This window comes from Cherax quadricarinatus, chromosome 89 (genome assembly GCF_038502225.1).
Source record: "Cherax quadricarinatus isolate ZL_2023a chromosome 89, ASM3850222v1, whole genome shotgun sequence".
Lineage (NCBI taxonomy): Eukaryota > Metazoa > Arthropoda > Malacostraca > Decapoda > Parastacidae > Cherax > Cherax quadricarinatus.
Genome location: NC_091380.1, coordinates 8,432,153 through 8,450,600, shown reverse-complemented (window position 1 = coordinate 8,450,600; position 18,448 = coordinate 8,432,153). Strand labels below are relative to the sequence as shown.

Genomic DNA, 18,448 nt, shown 5'->3' with positions numbered 1-18,448 from the left:
CAATCATGAATGGGTTGATGTTATTTACACAATTATTACAGTATTGCAGTAGTCTGCATAATAGTAAGTCTTCTATTTTTTGTTTGAATAAAAATTCAAAATAGAAAGCAAGAGTAATATCAGAGGGGCCTGGAGACATGACTGATGAGCAAAGAAAATGTTATTTTAGAGCCAGGAATGTCTGCATTGTTCATTCTGGACCTTATTTTGAAATTGTCATATTTTTTAGTTTTCATGAAATTGGCCAAATTGCAAATTTCTGACCACATTATTAGGTAGTTGAAATCGGTAAATGGGCAGTTTCTTGCACTCAATCGATACAAAAAATGGAGTTCTAAAGAAATAGCTATGAGTTTGGACGACTGAAACAATGGAATTAGCCGAAAATAGGGCTCAAAGTGGGCGAAATCGCTGATTTGTAAACAGCGCCGAGGTCGCTAACTTCGCGAGAGCATAATTCCGTCAGTTTTCCATCAAATTTCGTTTTTTTTGGTGTCATTACAATCGGGAAAAGATTCTCTATCATTTCATAAGAAAAAATAATTTTTTTTTTTTTTAAATTTTGCGACACCAGGAGACACCTCAGGATTGGGGGTTGCGACAGTCAAAGGGTTAAGACCCTCAAAAATACACTTATAAAAGCACCTACAAAAATACACTTACATAATTGGTTGAGTTGGGAGCAGTTCGATTTTTGAGGTTCCACTGTACACTACAATACAGCCATTATTATCTCAAACACTACCAAACAGGTGCATACACTGTACTAAAGTACGCATGAAAAACAGAAAAGGCACCTTATGTAAAATGTGTAAGGGGTGGGTGCATGATGGATGTATGTACAATTATAACAACGGTGCCAGAATTCATTTTGTGTGTAACAAATGCACTTTGGCACAGTTACCCTTTAGCAGTGATGACATTGATTTACCTAAATTTAATACAAATGACCCATTGCCATATATTGATGATTATGATTGTTTTATGAAAACAGGCCTTCACTTTATTCATGTCAATGCAAGATCACTTCTTCCTAAATTAGCAGAGATTAGGATTCTAGCTAACAAAATTAGGGCGGCAGTTATAACCATCTCTGAATCTTGGTTGGATGATACGGTGGCTGACGACGAGGTCAAAATAGATGGTTACAATATAAAACACTTAGATAGGAACAGAAAGGGTGGTGGAGTATGTGCCTACATTAGAAATGACTTAGCTTACAACCCAAGACCTGATTTAAATAACAATAAACTGGAGATTCTATGGTTTGAAGTGCTGCTTCCTAAGACCAAACCCATCTTAGTAGGAACTAGTTACCGCCCTCCTACCCAGGACCAGTTCTTAGAAGACTTTTCCAGAGTCTTGTCCGGAGTTGAAAACAATTGCGAGACAATAATACTGGGCGACTTCAATATCTGTTTTCAGCAGCAAAATAATGGGCTATGCAAAAGGTATAAGCAAATTCTAGGATTAAATAGTTACACTCAACTAATTAATACTCCAACCCGGATCACACAGTTCTCAGCCACCCTAACTGACCACATACTTTGTAACCACTCTGAGAACATTAGTCAGTCAGGCGTCATTACCACAGGTCTTAGTGATCATTTCATCATTTACTGCACCAGGAAAATCACTAGGGATAGGATAGGCCTACACAGGACAATAAAAATGAGGTCAACTAGAAACTACAGTAAAGAAACACTGGTAAATAGGCTACACAATTGTGACTGGACAGAGATAACAAGTTGCACAGACGTAAACGATGCCTGGGAAAAATTCAAAACAATGTTCACTACCATCCTTGATAATATTGTACCAGTTAAAGAGGTTAGGATTAAACGAAGAACTTAACCCTGGATGACTACTGAGATATTAGATAATATGAAATTCAGAGACCAGCTGCTAAAAAGATTTAAAGCAAACAGACAGGATATTGCAGCACTAAATGAATTCCAAAGGGTGAGGAACAGAGTACAGAGACTTATAAAAGGAGCAAAGGCAAAGCACTACTGCTCAAAAATTGAAGAGTATAAGCATAACCCCAGAAAGCTCTGGCAACAACTAAAACAGTTGGGGTATAGCCATAAGCCAATAGATAGGTCTAACATAGTACTCACTATCGATAATGAGGTATGCCACGAAACATCTAAGGTGGCAAATTGCTTTAATTCATACTACACATCTGTTGCATCAACACTAGTAAGTAAACTACCAGCTGCATCAAATACCTTTAACACAGACTCTGATAAGTTTCAAACATACTATACCAATAAAGGGGTAACCCCAAACAGTTGTCAACTAGTAAGTGTATCTCATGACTTTATTCAAAAAGAACTAAGCAGGTTAAACCCAACTAAGAGCACAGGTTATGATAACATCCCGTCTAAGTTCCTAAAAGATGGTGCTTCTGAACTGTCAATCCCTATTGCTCACATAATAAATCTATCAATCACCACTAATACCGTACCGGAGGGGTTCAAGGAGGCCAGAGTTACTCCTATCTTCAAGAAAAATAGTAGGTCTGATGTAAGCAACTATAGGCCTGTTAGTATACTCAGTATAATATCTAAAATTCTAAAGAGGGCGGTGTATTCTCAAGTAGTTAAGTACCTTAATGACAACAACATTCTCCATAGCTATCAATCGGGCTTTAGAAGATCCTATTCAACCGACACCTCCCTTATTAATCTGATGGATTACCTGAGAACTGAAATGTCAAAGGGGAACCTCATAGGTATGGTAACCTTAGACCTGCAAAAGGCCTTCGATACTGTCAACCACAATATATTATGTAATAAACTTCAAGCTATCGGTATAGGTTCTGTAGACTGGTTTAAGTCCTACCTTAGCAACAGGAGACAAATAGTCAAAATCAACAAAACAGAATCAGGACCCCTGCCGATAACATGTGGAGTTCCCCAAGGTAGTATTCTGGGTCCCTTATTATTCTTATGTTATGTCAATGATATGCCTATCAGTGTCAAGTGCAAACTCCTACTGTATGCAGATGACAGTGCTCTGTTAGTGTCAGGTAAAGACCCACAAGATATTGCTAATGTTTTAACCCTTTCAGGGTCCAAGGCCCAAATCTGGAGTCACGCACCAGTGTCCAAGAATTTTCAAAAAAAAAAAAATTGTTATTTTTTCTAATGAAATCGTAGAGAATTTTTTTGTGAAGGTAATAAAACAAAAAGTACAAAATTTGGTGGAAAATTGACGAAATTATGCTCTCGCGAATTTTGATGTGTCAGCGATATTTACGAATCGGCGATTTTGCCGACTTTGACTCCCATTTTAGGCCAATTACATTACTCCAATCAACCAAATTCTTAGCTATTTCACTAGTATTACTTCTATTCTATCGATTGAGCACAAGAAATCGCCAAGTCAACTGTTTCAACTACAAAATAAAGTGATCGGAAATTGTTAATTTGGCCAATTTAACACAAAGTTCAAAATATTCCAATTTCAAAATAGGGTCCAGAATGAACAATGTAGGCATTCCTGGCACTAAACTAACATTTCCTCTGTTCATTAGTTATGTTTTGAGGCTTTACAAATAAATTCCATTTTGATTTTTTATTCACATAATGAATTTTTATTCACACCAAAAAATAGAAGATTTACTGTTATGCAATAATGTAATAATTGTATAAATATCATCACCATATTTGTGAATGTATATTAGACCCACCAGCTGATGTGTATTAGACGTGTGAGGTCGTTTGTTTACTCTTGAATATCGGCAAAAATTTAACCTTTCTGCTACTTTGAGCTCAGTTTCAAGTCATTTCCAGTGCTAAAACCAATCAAAATCATCTCTATTTCTGTAATATCTCTACCATTCTATCAAATGAGACCAAGAAATCGCAAATACAACTATAAAAAACATACGAAAAAACACTGCAAAGTTGCTGTTTTAATCGAAAAATCATGATTTCATTTTTTTTCTCTCATTATACACAGTGTGCTGCAGGATCTGTTTTATGTGGTGCACACATACCACATAGATGTATTCTCTCATATCTAGGCCCAAATGTACCACTCACAGTTTATCAGAGTGAGCTGAGCTCATGGCGTAGATCTACGGTTTGGACCCTGAACGTAAAGCCGTAGATCTACGGGACGGACCCTGAAAGGGTTAACACTGGAACTGGAGTCCTGCAGCAAATGGTTAGTAGACAACAAACTATCATTACACCTAGGGAAAACTGAAGCCATTCTCTTTGGCACGAAACATAAACTGAGAAGGGTAAATAACTTTAATGTTCAATGTAATGGGGAGCCCATCACTTTGGTTTCATCAGTAAAATATTTGGGAATTCCCTTTGACCCATGCATGTCAGGAGAATTGATAGGGAACAGTGTAGTAAAGAAAGCGAATGCCAGACTGAAGTTCCTGTATAGACAAGCACAGTGTCTACCTACTGAGGCTCGCAGGACCCTATGTCTAGCCCTTATACAATGCCATATGGATTACGCTTGCTCTTCATGGTACTCTGCCTTGACAAAAAAACTGAAAGATAGACTGCAAATCACCCAGAACAAAATCGTAAGATTCATCCTGGGGCTGGGACCAAGAGAACATGTAGGCCAGGATGAATTACAGCAGTTGGATATGCTGAATGTTGAAGACAGAGTAAAACAACTGAAGCTAAATCATGTTTATAAAATTGCTCACAAACAGTGTCCAGAATATCTTGCTGTCAATTTTGTCAAGGTTGGGAACCAAAGCAATCATCGCACTAGGGGGAGAGAGCACAACTTTGTAGTACCCACAGTCATTGGCCAGGCTTCAAACACCTTTTATTGTACAGCAATAAAGGAATGGAACAGACTACCCACACATGTCAAAGCCAGTCATAGCATGAACCAGTTCAAGAAGAGTGCCAAAAGGTGTCTGATGAATGTAGCTACAGAAAGGGAGGGGAATGATTTTCTATTTTTTATCTAACATACGTGTAAATTTTACCTTATTCCTAGTAATGACCCTCGTATTGTAGATAGTCTTAATGACCCTCGTGTAGTAGTCTTTTTAGTATGATAATAAGATGTTATCTTCATTATAGAATAATAAGAAAATATTATAACCCTTATATTATAATAATAAGGTAAAAGGACCCCAATGGAAATAAGTCACTCTGTCTGACTTTTTTGGGTTATCCTAGGTTCTCTACACATATGCTGCTATGTATGATAATTCTATGTAACTGTATTTGTGTATACCTGAATAAACTTACTTACTTACTTACATTATTTGTGTACCAGAAATGGCCTTTTATAGCATAATGTTGTAACACAAGAAATATACATGAGGTGACTAAAATGCCAGGAGCAAGGGGCTAGTAACCCCTTCTCCTGTATAAATTACTAAGTGCAGGTCTTGGTCACATCCTCATTACATACATGCACTGAGGATGTGACCTAGGTACAGTGGACCCCCGGTTATCAGCCAGTTTGGTTATTGGCCAACTCGGTTATCAGCAGGTTTTTTCGGCTCCCGGTTATTGGCCGTTTTGGACGCATCCATCCGCCGGCTGGGGCAGCTTGCGCTTCAGTTTGGCTTTGTCTCTCAGTTGCTGAGGAAGTTTCCGCTCATACATCCAAACATTTCGCTTGTTTACCATTGTTTTTAGTGGTTTTTCTTGCAGTGCAACTGTGAAATAAGTGAAGATGGCTCCAAAGAAAGTTCCTAGTAAAGTTCCTGTGGTAAAAAAAGTGAGAAACACCATGGAATTTAAGCGTGAAGTGATAGAAAAGTTTAAGAGTGGTTTGAAGGTGGTGGAACTTGCCAGGATGTACAGCAAGAATAAATCAACAATTACAGCCATCCTGGCAAAGAAAGAACAAATCAAAGATGCTAGTGTTACAAAAGGAGTAACTTTTCTAACTAAACAAAGGCCACCAATAATGGAAGAGATGGAAAAGTTATTATTATTGTGGATTAAGGAAAAAGAATTAGTGGGAGACAGTGATGTGGAGTCGATCATTAGTGAGAAGGCAAAGCAGTTGCATGAGGATCTTGCAAAGAAAATGCCCGGAACAAGTGCTGCAGTTTGTGAATTTAGGGCCAGCAAAGGATGGTTTGATAGATTTAAGAAGCATAGTGGCATACAGTGTTGTAAGGCATGGTGAGGATGCAAGTTCTGACAAATGTGCAGCTGAAAAGTATGTTCATGAATTCCAGGACTATGTAAAGGCTGAAGGATTCGAACCCCAACAAGTTTTCAATTGTGACGAAACAGTCTTGTTTTGGAAGAAAATGCCAAACAGGACCTACATTACTCAGGAGGAAAAGGCACTGCCAGGACACAAGCCTATGAAAGACAGGCTTACTCTTTTGTTGTGTGGTAATGCTAGTGGGGATTTCAAAGTGAAGCCTTTACTGGTGTATCACTCTGAAAATCCCAGAATGTTTAAGAAAAACAATGTCATGAAGAATAGATTGTGTGTGATGTGGAAAGCTAATCATAAGGCATGGATCACAAGGCAAATTTTCAAAGAGTAGGTTAATGATGTGTTTGGCTCGTGTGAAAAAATACCTCCTGGAAAAGAGACTGCCACTCAAGTGCCTCCTGGAACTGGATAATGCTCCTGCACATCCTCCAGACTTGCAAGACCAAGTGTTTAGGTACTTCAGTTTCATCACAGTGAAGTTCTTGCCTCCTAGCACCACTCCTCTCCTCCAGTCCATGGACCAGCAGGTCATTTCTAATTTCAAAAAACTCTACACAAAAGCAGTGTTTCAAAAGTGCTTTAAAGTGACCTCGGACACTCAGTTGACCCTAAGACAGTTCTGGAGGAATCACTTCACTATCCTCCACTGCATAAGCCTTATAGGTAAGGCTTGGGAGGGAGTGACTTCCAGGACTTTGAACTCTGCTTGGAGCAAACTGTGGCCAGATTGTGTCCAAGAGAGGGATTTTGAACGGTTTAGGGATGAGTGGCAGGGATGTGGAAGAGTTGGTGGAGGACCACAGGGAAGAGCTAACCATTGAAGAGCTGCAAGAGCTTCATCTCGAACAGCAACAGACTAGCTGAGGAACCTGCTTCAGAAGAGGAGGAAGAGGGAGTGAAGGAAGTGCCTTCTTCAGAGATTAAAGAGGTGTGTGCAATGTGGACTAGGGTGCAAGCTTTTGTAGAGAAACACCACTATGACAAAGCTGTAACAAGCCATATCTGCAACATGTTTAGTGATAAAACCCTGTCCCACTCCAGGGAAATCTTAAAGAGATGCCAGAAACAGAGCACTCTGGGCAGTTATTTTGTGAGACAAGGGTCCAGTGACTCTCAAGCTGGTCTTAGTAGCAATAAAAGACAGAGAAGGGAAGTAACCCCAGAGAAGGCTTTGCTACCTTAAGTCTTCATGGAGGGGGATTCCCCTTCCAAACACTAACTCCTCCCTCTTTCCTCCTCCCTATCTTCCAGAAGCCAGTACAGTGGACCCCCGGTTAACGATATTTTTTCACTCCAGAAGTATGTTCAGGTGCCAGTACTGACCGAATTTGTTCCCATAAGAAATATTGTGAAGTAGATTAGTCCATTTCAGACCCCCAAACATACACATACAAACGCACTTACATAAATACACTTACATAATTGGTCACATTCGGAGGTAATCGTTATGCGGGGGTCCACTGTATTAGCCTTCAATAATGGTTTGTAATACTTACATAATTGTTAAAAAAAAAATTATTTTTTGTGAATATTTTTGTTTGTAACGGATTAATTGTATTTCCATTAATTCTTATGGGAAATATTATTTCGGTTATCGGCCATTTTGGTTATTGGCCGACCTTCTGGAACGGATTACGGCCGATAACTGGGGGTCTACTGTATCTATGAAGATGAAGACCATACCTATACTGGAAACGGTGACCTAGTACAGTGGAACCTCAGTACACAAACAGCTCCCTACTCAAACAAAGCTCAGCAGTCAACCAAACAAACACAACCTGTCAAAACTTCACTGTAAACTATTTCATGTTTCTTAGCATTTTATGGTGTTTTTTTTTATATTATTTGTATAAATAAGTCACCATGAGGCCTACAAAGATTAGTGACAACAATCAACCAAAAAGAAAATTAGTTGCAAAGAATTTTTTCAATACACGAACGGATCGGCACTCAAACAGCCTTCTGGAATGAATTACGTTCAAGTACCAAGGTTCCATTGTATTCTGTAGTGAAGGTAACTTACCTGGGCTTGGGGATCTGACTCAGTTCCTCTTCCATCAGTTGTATGTTCTCTAGATCTTCCGCCTTCTTCTTCTTGCCATCTTTGATTTTGTATTTCTTCAGCAAGGTTTCTTCCTTTAAAATTAAACTGAATCAGAAGTGACAATTATCCTGGAAATAATGCTCTCACCTGGCTAGCATAAATGTAAAAAGTAACTCTAAGTAAACTTATAAACTTTTGATTAAACAACACCCACACAATCCTACACAAACAAACCCTACACACATACACAACCCCACACACACGTACACAAACAACCCCGCCTGCACGACCCTGAACACACAACACATACAACCCTACACACACTACACACACAACCCTGCCCACATGACCCTGAACACACATACACAACCCCACACACATGTACACAAACAACCCCGCCTGCACGACCCTGGACACACAACACATACAATCCCACACACACACAGTGCAGACAACACCCACACAACCACACACACAACACAAGACACAATACATATATGCAACCCAAGAAACAACACACACAATCACACAACACACAAACAACACACACACAATCACACAACACACAAACAACACACACACAATCACACAACACACAAACAACACACACACAATCACACAATACACAAACAACACACACACAATCACACAATACACAAACAACACACACACAATCACACAACACACAAACAACACACACACAATCACACAACACACAAACAACACACACACAATCACACAACACACAAACAACACACAGCACCCACACACACACACACAATCACAAAACACACAAACAACACACAGCACACACACACATACACACACACACACACACACACACACACACACACACACACACACACACACACACACACACAATACTCACTAATAATAATGATAATAATTTGGGATTTTACAATTCTTGAGCTTCTGTTCTTTCACAAAATTTATTCATCAGCATCTCCACATCAAACCATAAATACAACCATTTTTTTTTATGAGCATGAGAGGAAATATCTTTGATAATGTAAGCATTAATCTTTACCTTTTCACAAACAGTAATTAATCATCAATCAATATTATTACACTACTCATAAAATGTGAAATTTTTAATACAATTTTTTAAAAGAGAAATTAAGAAAAATAATGCATGTAAAAGCAGAAAAAATATGTGTTTCTGTAACCAGTTTTATATACTAAAAACTCACCATGCAGTGTTTTTTATCTATGTATGACCCCCAGGCCATCAAATATTGAGTGACTGATATTACCACAGTCAGTATTATTGAAATCTCCACCATAGACATCTTGCGTGCCTTTCGATAGTAGTAGATGGCCGAGCGCCAATCAGGCAAGCCGTCAATCAGCAACTGGTCATAATGTGCACGCTGCTCTTCGTCCCGCAGTATTTCATAAACAGATACAAGCTGAAGCAAAATTTGATATCAAATCTTTTGCCTTGTTTGAGATGTGGCCAAATAATAATGATAGTAGAACAATATTTTATTTCAGAATGATACAATGTTTGTACAGCGATGGGTAACATTTAGGTGTACACGCAAAAAACATTCCCTTTCTTATTCAGAGAATTTCAGGCGAATTTAAACCTAACTTAAGACTAAAAGGGCAATACCTAATTGTTTGCTTTATATACGGTCTCTTAAGAGGTCAAAATAAAAAGATGGGAATTACAAAGAGGGGAAACAAGCATATCAAAACATTATTTAACCCATTTATCATATTTAATTTTCTTCTTTCAACAAACCAACCATATTCTACCGAGGCAGGGTGGCCCAAAGAGAAAAATTTAGCAATGTATACGAGAGAAGGGGTTACTAGCCCCTAGCTCCGGCATTTTAGTCGCCTCTTACGACATGCATGCCTTACTGAGGAAAAATTTCTGTTCCACTTCCCCATGGAGAAAAGTGGAAATAAACAAGTACAAGAACTAGGAAAGAAAATAGAAGAAAACCCAGAGGGGTGTGTATATATATGCTTGTATATGCAAGTGTAGTGTGACCTTCTTCTTTCTTCTTTCAACACACCGGCCGCATCCCACCAAGGCGGGGTGGCCCAAAAGGAAAAACAGAAGTTTCTCCTTTCACATTTAGTAATATATACAGGAGAAGGGGTTACTAGCCCATTGCTCCCAGCATTTTAGTCGCCTCTTACAACACGCATGGCTTACGGAGGAAGAATTCTGCTCCACTTCCCCATGGAGATAAGAGGAAATAGACAAGAACAAGAACTAGAAAGAAAATAGAAGAAAACTCAGAGGGGTATGTATATATATGCTTGTACATGTATGTGTAGTGTGATCTAAGTGTAAGTAGAAGTAGCAAGATGTACCTGAAATCTTGCATGTTTATGAAACAGAAAAAAGGACACCAGCAATCCTACCATCATGTAAAACAATTACAGGCTTCCGTTTTACACTCACTTGGCAGAACAGTAGTACCCCCCTGGGGATTTCCTGACTACCAACCTACTACCACAGGATGGTAGTACCTCCCTGGGTGGTTCCTGTCTACCAACCTACTACCACAGGATGGTAGTACCTCCCTGGGAGGGTTGCTGTCTACCAACCTACTGCCACAGGATGGTAGTACCTCCCTGGGGGGTTGCTGTCTACCAACCTACTACCATAGGATGGTAGTACCTCCCTGGGGGGTTGCTGTCTACCAACCTACTACCACAGGATGGTAGTACCTCCCTGGGTGGTTCCTGTCTACCAAAATACCACAGGATAGTAGTACCTCCCTGGGTGGTTCCTGTCTACCAACCTAATACCACAGGATGGTAGTACCTCCCTGGGTGGTTGCTGTCTACCAACCTACTACCAGAGGATGGTAGTACCTCCCTGGGGGGTTCCTGTCTACCAACCTACTACCACAGGATGGTAGTACCTCCCTGGGGGGTTGCTGTCTACCAACCTACTACCACAGGATGGTAGTACCTCCCTGGGGGGGTTGCTGTCTACCAACCTACTACCACAGGATGGTAGTACCTCCCTGGGTGGTTGCTGTCTACCAGCCTACTACCACAGGATGGCAGTACCTCCCTGGGTGGTTGTTGTCTACCAACCTACTACCACAGGATGGTAGTACCTCCCTGGGGGGTTCCTGTCTACCAACCTACTACCACAGGATGGTAGTACCTCCCTGGGGGGGTTGCTGTCTACCAACCTACTACCACAGGATGGTAGTACCTCCCTGGGTGGTTGCTGTCTACCAACCTACTACCACAGGATGGCAGTACCTCCCTGGGTGGTTGTTGTCTACCAACCTACTACCACAGGATGGTAGTACCTCCCTGGGGGGTTGCTGTCTACCAACCTACTACCACAGGATGGTAGTACCTCCATGGGTGGTTGCTGTCTACCAACCTACTACCACAGGATGGTAGTACCTCCCTGGGGGGTTGCTGTCTACCAACCTACTACCACAAGATGGTAGTGCCTCCATGGGTGGTTGCTGTCTACCAACCTACTACCACAGGATGGTAGTACCTCCCTGGGTGGTTGCTGTCTACCAACCTACTACCACAGGATGGTAGTACCTCCCTTGGTGGTTGTTATCTACCAACCTACTACCACAGAATGGTAGTACCTCCCTTGGTGGTTGTTATCTACCAACCTACTACCACAGGATGGTAGTACCTCCCTTGGTGGTTGTTGTCTACCAACATACTACCACAGGATGGTAGTACCTCCCTGGGTGGTTCCTGTCTACCAACCTACTACCACAGGATGGTAGTACCTCCCTTGGCAGTTGTTGTCTACCAACATACTACCACAGGATGGTAGTACCTCCCTGGGTGGTTGTTGTCTACCAACCTACTACCACAGGATGGTAGTACCTCCCTGGGTGGTTCCTGTCTACCAACCTACTACCACAGGATGGTAGTACCAACCTGGGTGGTTCCTGTCTACCAACCTACTACCACAGGATGATAGTACCTCCCTTGGTGGTTGTTGTCTACCAACCTACTACTACAGGATGGTAGTACCAACCTGGGTGGTTCCTGTCTACCAACCTATTACCACAGGATGGTAGTACCTCCCTTGGTGGTTCCTGTCTACCAACCTATTACCACAGGATGGTAGTACCAACCTGGGTGGTTCCTGTCTACCAACAACCTATTACCACTGAATTAAAAGTGAATTTCTGGAGCTGCTAAAGCACACAATCTATTGCCATCTATTATGCAACAAATGTTATTGCTGTGTCAACCTACATAGTGCAGATAATTAGAAAAATGGGAAGAATGAAATATAGTTGATATCAACCATGTTTGAAGTAATTATATTATTATTATAATCAACGGGAAGCGCTAAACCCGTAGGATTATACAGCGCCTGGGGGGGATGTGGAAGGCATTCAGGCTTAATTCGGGGAACTGGAGCACAGATCCAATTCCCTAAATCAAGAGCCCCTCACCAACATCAAGGAACCTTCCCTGAGGGGTGAACTAATTATAAAAATCATTAGTAACTTCAGACAATACTCAGAGAGTTTCAGTTTCTATTTCATAATAACTAATCTGGAAGTTCTCTACCGAAGTGTGTAAATATAAAAATAATTCATAATTTTACTTCATATTTTATCCCAATTTGTCTTAATGCTATTTGGCAGTGATTTGAAGGCTGGTAATCTTTCATTTTTTGCTTATTTTTCCATGGAGAAGTTCCTGATGATGCCCTCATAAAGTACAGTGGTAACTTGGTACTCGAACTCCTCCCAACTCGACCAATTATGTAAGTGTATTTTTGTAAGTGCTCTTGTGAGTGTATTTTTGGGGGTCTGAAATGGATTAATCTAATTTGTGTTATTCCTTATGGGAACAAATTCATTCGGTAATGGCATGTGAACAGCCTTCTGGAACGAATTAAGTTCGTAACCCAAGGTGCCACTGTATAACAATTTCAAAGTCAACATAATTGGTAAGATACGATGTAGCCCAAAATGCCTAGCCATGCTAGATGTTCTAGTGGCCCCCTCTGTAATTAGTATTTTACTACATGTAAACTACACAATAACCAAATTCTGTAAACTCAGCATTGTAATCCTTGAATGATTTAGAAAACTGACAATTTGAAGTATTAGACACTTGTTCAACATATGGTAACCTTTACTACGGGAATGTTCTGCCAGCCAGTGGCTTCTTTAGCCCATTACAGGTAAGAACGCTGGAAGATGAGGAGGAGTTTTGGGTAATCAGTCCCTTAACCACAATACAGACTCCCAAAGTGTCTCATTCTTCATCAATAGCAAGGTTCATTTATACTGGAGTCTTACCTGCCTAAATTTCTCCTCCGCATCAGGAGAATCATTCTTGTCGGGATGAGTGAGAAGTGAGAGTCTTCGATAAGCTTTCTTGATCTCCGATAATGGAGCATCCTGTTGGAAATCACATACAATTACTGCACTACAATAAGTAAGTAAGTAAATTTATTCAGGTATACATAAATACAATTACATAGATTATCATACATAGCAGCATATGTGTAGAGAACCTGGAATAACCCAAAAAAGTCAGATAAAGTGATATTTTCATAAATGGAGATAAACATATGCATGAGATAATAAATCAATTTTATAATATACATTGCATATACTGCATTTTCCAGTATATAAGATGATGTTTCCAGCAACTGTAACGTAATGTTAATAAACAGCTGGTAAAGCGTAACACAAAACCTACCCTTGACCCTGACCTTGAGCATATGAGGTCAAGGGTGATTTTCAAAGACTTTTTGTGCAGTAAAAAGCTCACTTTATATGCCAGAAAATACCTTATTTAAAGGCATTTCCAAAGTACTTCACAACATTTAGTACAGGTGCAACATGAATTTTCTGGACACTGATGGTCTGAAACCATACAAATTTACGAGCAGAAACTTGAAACTCCCGCGGCAGTGTACATATTTACCACCAAACTGTGCGTCACTAATCCAACCCCAAGACCAAGGAATACTGTGCTCTCTAAAGGCGGAAAAATCAGTAATATAGAAAGGTTTTGGAATCGGAGGTCCAGAAAATCAATGTTGTATCTGAATATCAAATTTTCTACATAACCTACTATTGACTAACCTTTAATTCCTGTTTACCTAAAACCTTATGATGGGTTTAATAAGAATACTTAGTAAAGCAGTTTTCTTTAGGTTATTATATACACAAGTGAACCTCCGAATTGACAAGAGTTAAGTTTGTGCAGGAGGCCCTCCATATTCGTGAGGGTTAGGGGAACAAGAACCTAGCGAATCTTCAAGATTTGCGAATGTCTGTTGTGCAAATATGATGTATGGAAATATAATAATACTGTACTGTAGTGTTTGTGGATGTTTTGATGCGCAAATATATTGTAGGGAAATATAATGATAGCATTTACATAGCCTAACAATACTGCTTCCTAAACCTATTGAACCACGAACAATCATAAAACACATGAAAACATCATAAAATATTGTATATACATGTTATGCTGGGCTTGATGAATGTTCGAAGCTCGCGAAAGTGGAACTTGCTGTAAATTTTAACTCGCAACTCGTGCAAAATTCCACATCTGGTGGATACATTAGTGGTTTTTGGGGATTCTCTTCCACACTGCCCATTGTCAGACCAGGTCTTCTGTGTTGGAAGGGAAAAATGGCATTACAGGATTAAGAACTATTTAATAGCATGGTGGAAAGTACAGGTATGTATGGGCCCCACTTTGCAGCGCTTCACTTCACAGTGTTTCACTAATACAGCAGTTTCAATTATAGCCATTCTTCATTTGTTTAAGACTTTCTACAATAAATATATTTACTCTAAGCTAAGTGTGAAAACATGATGGAGTAAACATGTTATCAGGTGAGGTGAGAGTGAGAGAATGAGAGGGTGTGTGAGAGAATGAGAGGGTGTGTGAGAGAATGAAAGGGTGTGAGAGAATGAGAGGGTTTGTGAAAGAATGAGAGGGTATGTGAGAGAATGAGAGGGTGTGTGAAAGAATGAGAGGGTGTGTGAAAGAATGAGAGGGTGTGTGAAAGAATGAGAGGGTGTGTGAAAGAATGAGAGGGTGTGTGAAAGAATGAGAGGGTATGTGAGAGAATGAGAGGGTGTGTGAGAATGAGAGGGTGTGTGAAAGAATGAGAGGGTATGTGAGAATGAGAGGGTGTGTGAAAGAATGAGAGGGTATGTGAAAATGAGAGGGTGTGTGAGAATGAGAGGGTGTGTGAAAGAATGAGAGGGTATGTGAGAATGAGAGGGTGTGTGAAAGAATGAGAGGGTATGTGAGAATGAGAGGGTGTGTGAAAGAATGAGAGGGTGTGCGAAAGAATGAGAGGGTGTGAGAAAATGAGAGGGTATGTGAAAGAATGAGAGGGTGTGTGAAAGAATGAGAGGGTGTGTGAAAGAATGAGAGGGTATGTGAAAGAATGAGAGGGTGTGTGAAAGAATGAGAGGGTATGTGAGAATGAGAGGGTGTGTGAAAGAATGAGAGGGTATGTGAAAGAATGAGAGGGTGTGAGAGAATGAGAGGGTATGTGAAAGAATGAGAGAGTGTGTGAAAGAATGAGAGGGTGTGAGAGAATGAGAGGGTATGTGAAAGAATGAGAGGGTGTGTGAAAGAATGAGAGGGTATGTGAAAGAATGAGAGGGTATGTGAAAGAATGAGAGGGTATGTGAGAATGAGAGGGTGTGTGAGAATGAGAGGGTGTGTGAAAGAATGAGAGGGTATGTGAGAGAATGAGAGGGTGTGTGAGAGAATGAGAGGGTGTGTGAAAGAATGAGGGTGTGAAAGAATGAGAGGGTGTGTGTGAATGAGAGGGTGTGTGAAACAATGAGAGGGTATGTGAGAATGAGAGGGTGTGTGAAAGAACGAGAGGGTATGTGAGAGAATAAGAGGGTGTGTGAGAGAATGAGAGGGTGTGTGAAAGAATGAGAGGGTGTGAAAGAATGAGAGGGTGTGTGAAAGAATGAGCGGGTGTTTGAAAGAATGAGAGGGTATGTGAGAATGAGAGGGTGTGTGAAAGAATGAGAGGGTATGTGAGAAAATGAGAGAGTGAGAGAATGAGAGGGTGTGAGAGAATGAGAGGGTGTGAGAATGAGAGGGTGTGTGAGAGAAGGAGAGGGTGTGAGAGAATGAGAGGGTGTGAGAATGAGAGGGTGTGTGAGAGAAGGAGAGGGTGTGAGAGAATGAGAGGGTGTGTGAAAGAATGAGAGGGTATGTGAGAAAATGAGAGGGTGAGAGAATGAGAGTGTGTGAGAGAATGTGGTGAGAGAATGAGAGGGTGTGTGCAAGAATGAGAGGGTGTGTGAGAGAATGAGAGTGTGTGAGAGAATGAGAGGGTGTGTGAGAGAATGAGAGGGTGTGTGAGAGAATGAGAGGGTGTGTGAGAGAATGAAAGGGTGTGAGAGAATGAGGGTGTGTGAGAGAATGAGAGGGTGTGAGAATGAGAGGGTGTGAGAGAGAATGAGAGGGTGTGAGAGAATGAGAGGGTGTGTAAGAGAATGAGAGGGTGTGTGAGAGAATGAGAGGGTATGTGAGAGAATGAGAGGGTGTGTGAGAGAATGAGAGGGTGTGTGAGAGAATGAGAGGGTGTGTGAGAGAATGAGAGGGTGTGTGAGAGAATGAGAGGGTGTGAGAGAGAATGAGAGGGTGTGTGAGAGAATGAGAGGGTGTGTGAGAGAATGAGAGGGTGTGAGAGAGAATGAGAGGGTGTGTGAGAGAATGAGAGGGTGTGAGAGAGAATGAGAGGGTGTGAGAGATAATGAGAGGGTGTGAGAGAATGAGAGGTTGTGTGAGAAAATGAAAGGGTGTGAGAATGAGAGGGTGTTTGAGAGAATGAGAGGGCATGAAAAAGAATGAGTGAGTGAGAGAGTGAAAGCGTGAGTAAGTCAGGTTAAATTCCCTGGATCAAGAGCCCCTCACTATCATCAAGGTATCAACATACAATAATAATAATAATCATAATAGTAATAATAATAATAATTAATAATTAACAAATAATAATAATAATAATAAAAGTAATAATAATAAAAAAAAAAAAAATAATAATAATAATAATAATAATAATAATAATAATAATAATAATAATAATAATAATAATAATAATAATAATAATAATAATAATAATAATAATAATAATAATCTCACCTGAGTCACTCCCAGCAACTCGTAAAAATTTTGGTTGACCTCTTCTATGGTGTCGAAAAACTGCATCTCCTGGGCACTCCACCCCTGTGTTGGAGTTACCACCATCATCCCCACCACCACACAACACCACCACCTCACCAACATTATCCTCCACTTCCTCTCCACCACTTCACATGGACTCAAAAAAAAAAAAAAGCCACAATCTGAACCCAGCAACACCAGGTGACTCGACCCCCGGCAGCAAGTGCTGACACTCACACCTTCACTACATCATCCTGCTACTTCTTACTGATGTAGGATGTCAGGAAATGTGATAAATGAGGGATGTGAGGAGGTGGAGGAGGATAAATAACGTAAATAATGAGAGTAACGTGTTAACCAGCCTGACGGTGCTCAGCTGCTGAGGTAAACAATGGCCGTCGTACATTATGTATTATAAAAACGTAACTTTGTATCTTGTCGTACCTTGTTATGTCAATTCAATTCAATTCAAAGTTAACTTTGGAGTCCAGTCCCTGGACCAATTATGTACCTCTGTAATCTTTTGACTACCGCCCACAGGATGGGTATGGGGTGCATAATAAAGATATTAAACTAACTAACTAAACTTCAAAGTTTATTCTCTATAAGTATTACAATGCTGAGTTTACAGAATTTGGTTATTGTGTGGTTTACATGTAGTAAAATAATAATTACAGAGTGTACCACTGGAACACCTAGCATGGCTAGGCATTACAGAGTGTACCACTGGAACACCTAGCATGGCTGGCCATTACAGAGTGTACCACTGGAACACCTAGCATGGCTAGGCATTACAGAGTGTACCACTAGAACACCTAGCATGGCTAGGCATTACAGAGTGTACCACTAGAACACCTAGCATGGCTAGGCATTACAGAGTGTACCACTGGAACACCTAGCATGGCTAGGCATTACAGAGTGTACCACTAGAACACCTAGCATGGCTGGGCATTACAGAGTGTACCACTAGAACACCTAGCATGGCTAGGCATTACAGAGTGTACCACTGGAACACCTAGCATGGCTAGGCATTACAGAGTGTACCACTAGAACACCTAGCAT

General features: G+C 40.5%; 1 protein-coding gene across 1 annotated transcript in view; it reads right to left on the bottom strand.

Annotated features, from left to right (window-relative positions):
* Window positions 1-17,653, bottom strand: part of LOC128697227 (uncharacterized protein F54F2.9) — an 86,799-nt gene extending 69,146 nt beyond the window's left edge. The window contains exons 1-4 of the mRNA XM_053788818.2: window positions 17,366-17,653; window positions 13,525-13,626; window positions 9,436-9,654; window positions 8,204-8,316 (exon numbers count right to left, since the gene is read on the bottom strand). Of these exons, the coding sequence (XP_053644793.1) occupies window positions 8,204-8,316; window positions 9,436-9,654; window positions 13,525-13,626; window positions 17,366-17,509 (578 nt within the window). The 5' untranslated portion in view covers window positions 17,510-17,653. The remainder of the gene's footprint in view (window positions 1-8,203; window positions 8,317-9,435; window positions 9,655-13,524; window positions 13,627-17,365) is intronic.
* Window positions 17,654-18,448: the final 795 nt, after the last annotated feature.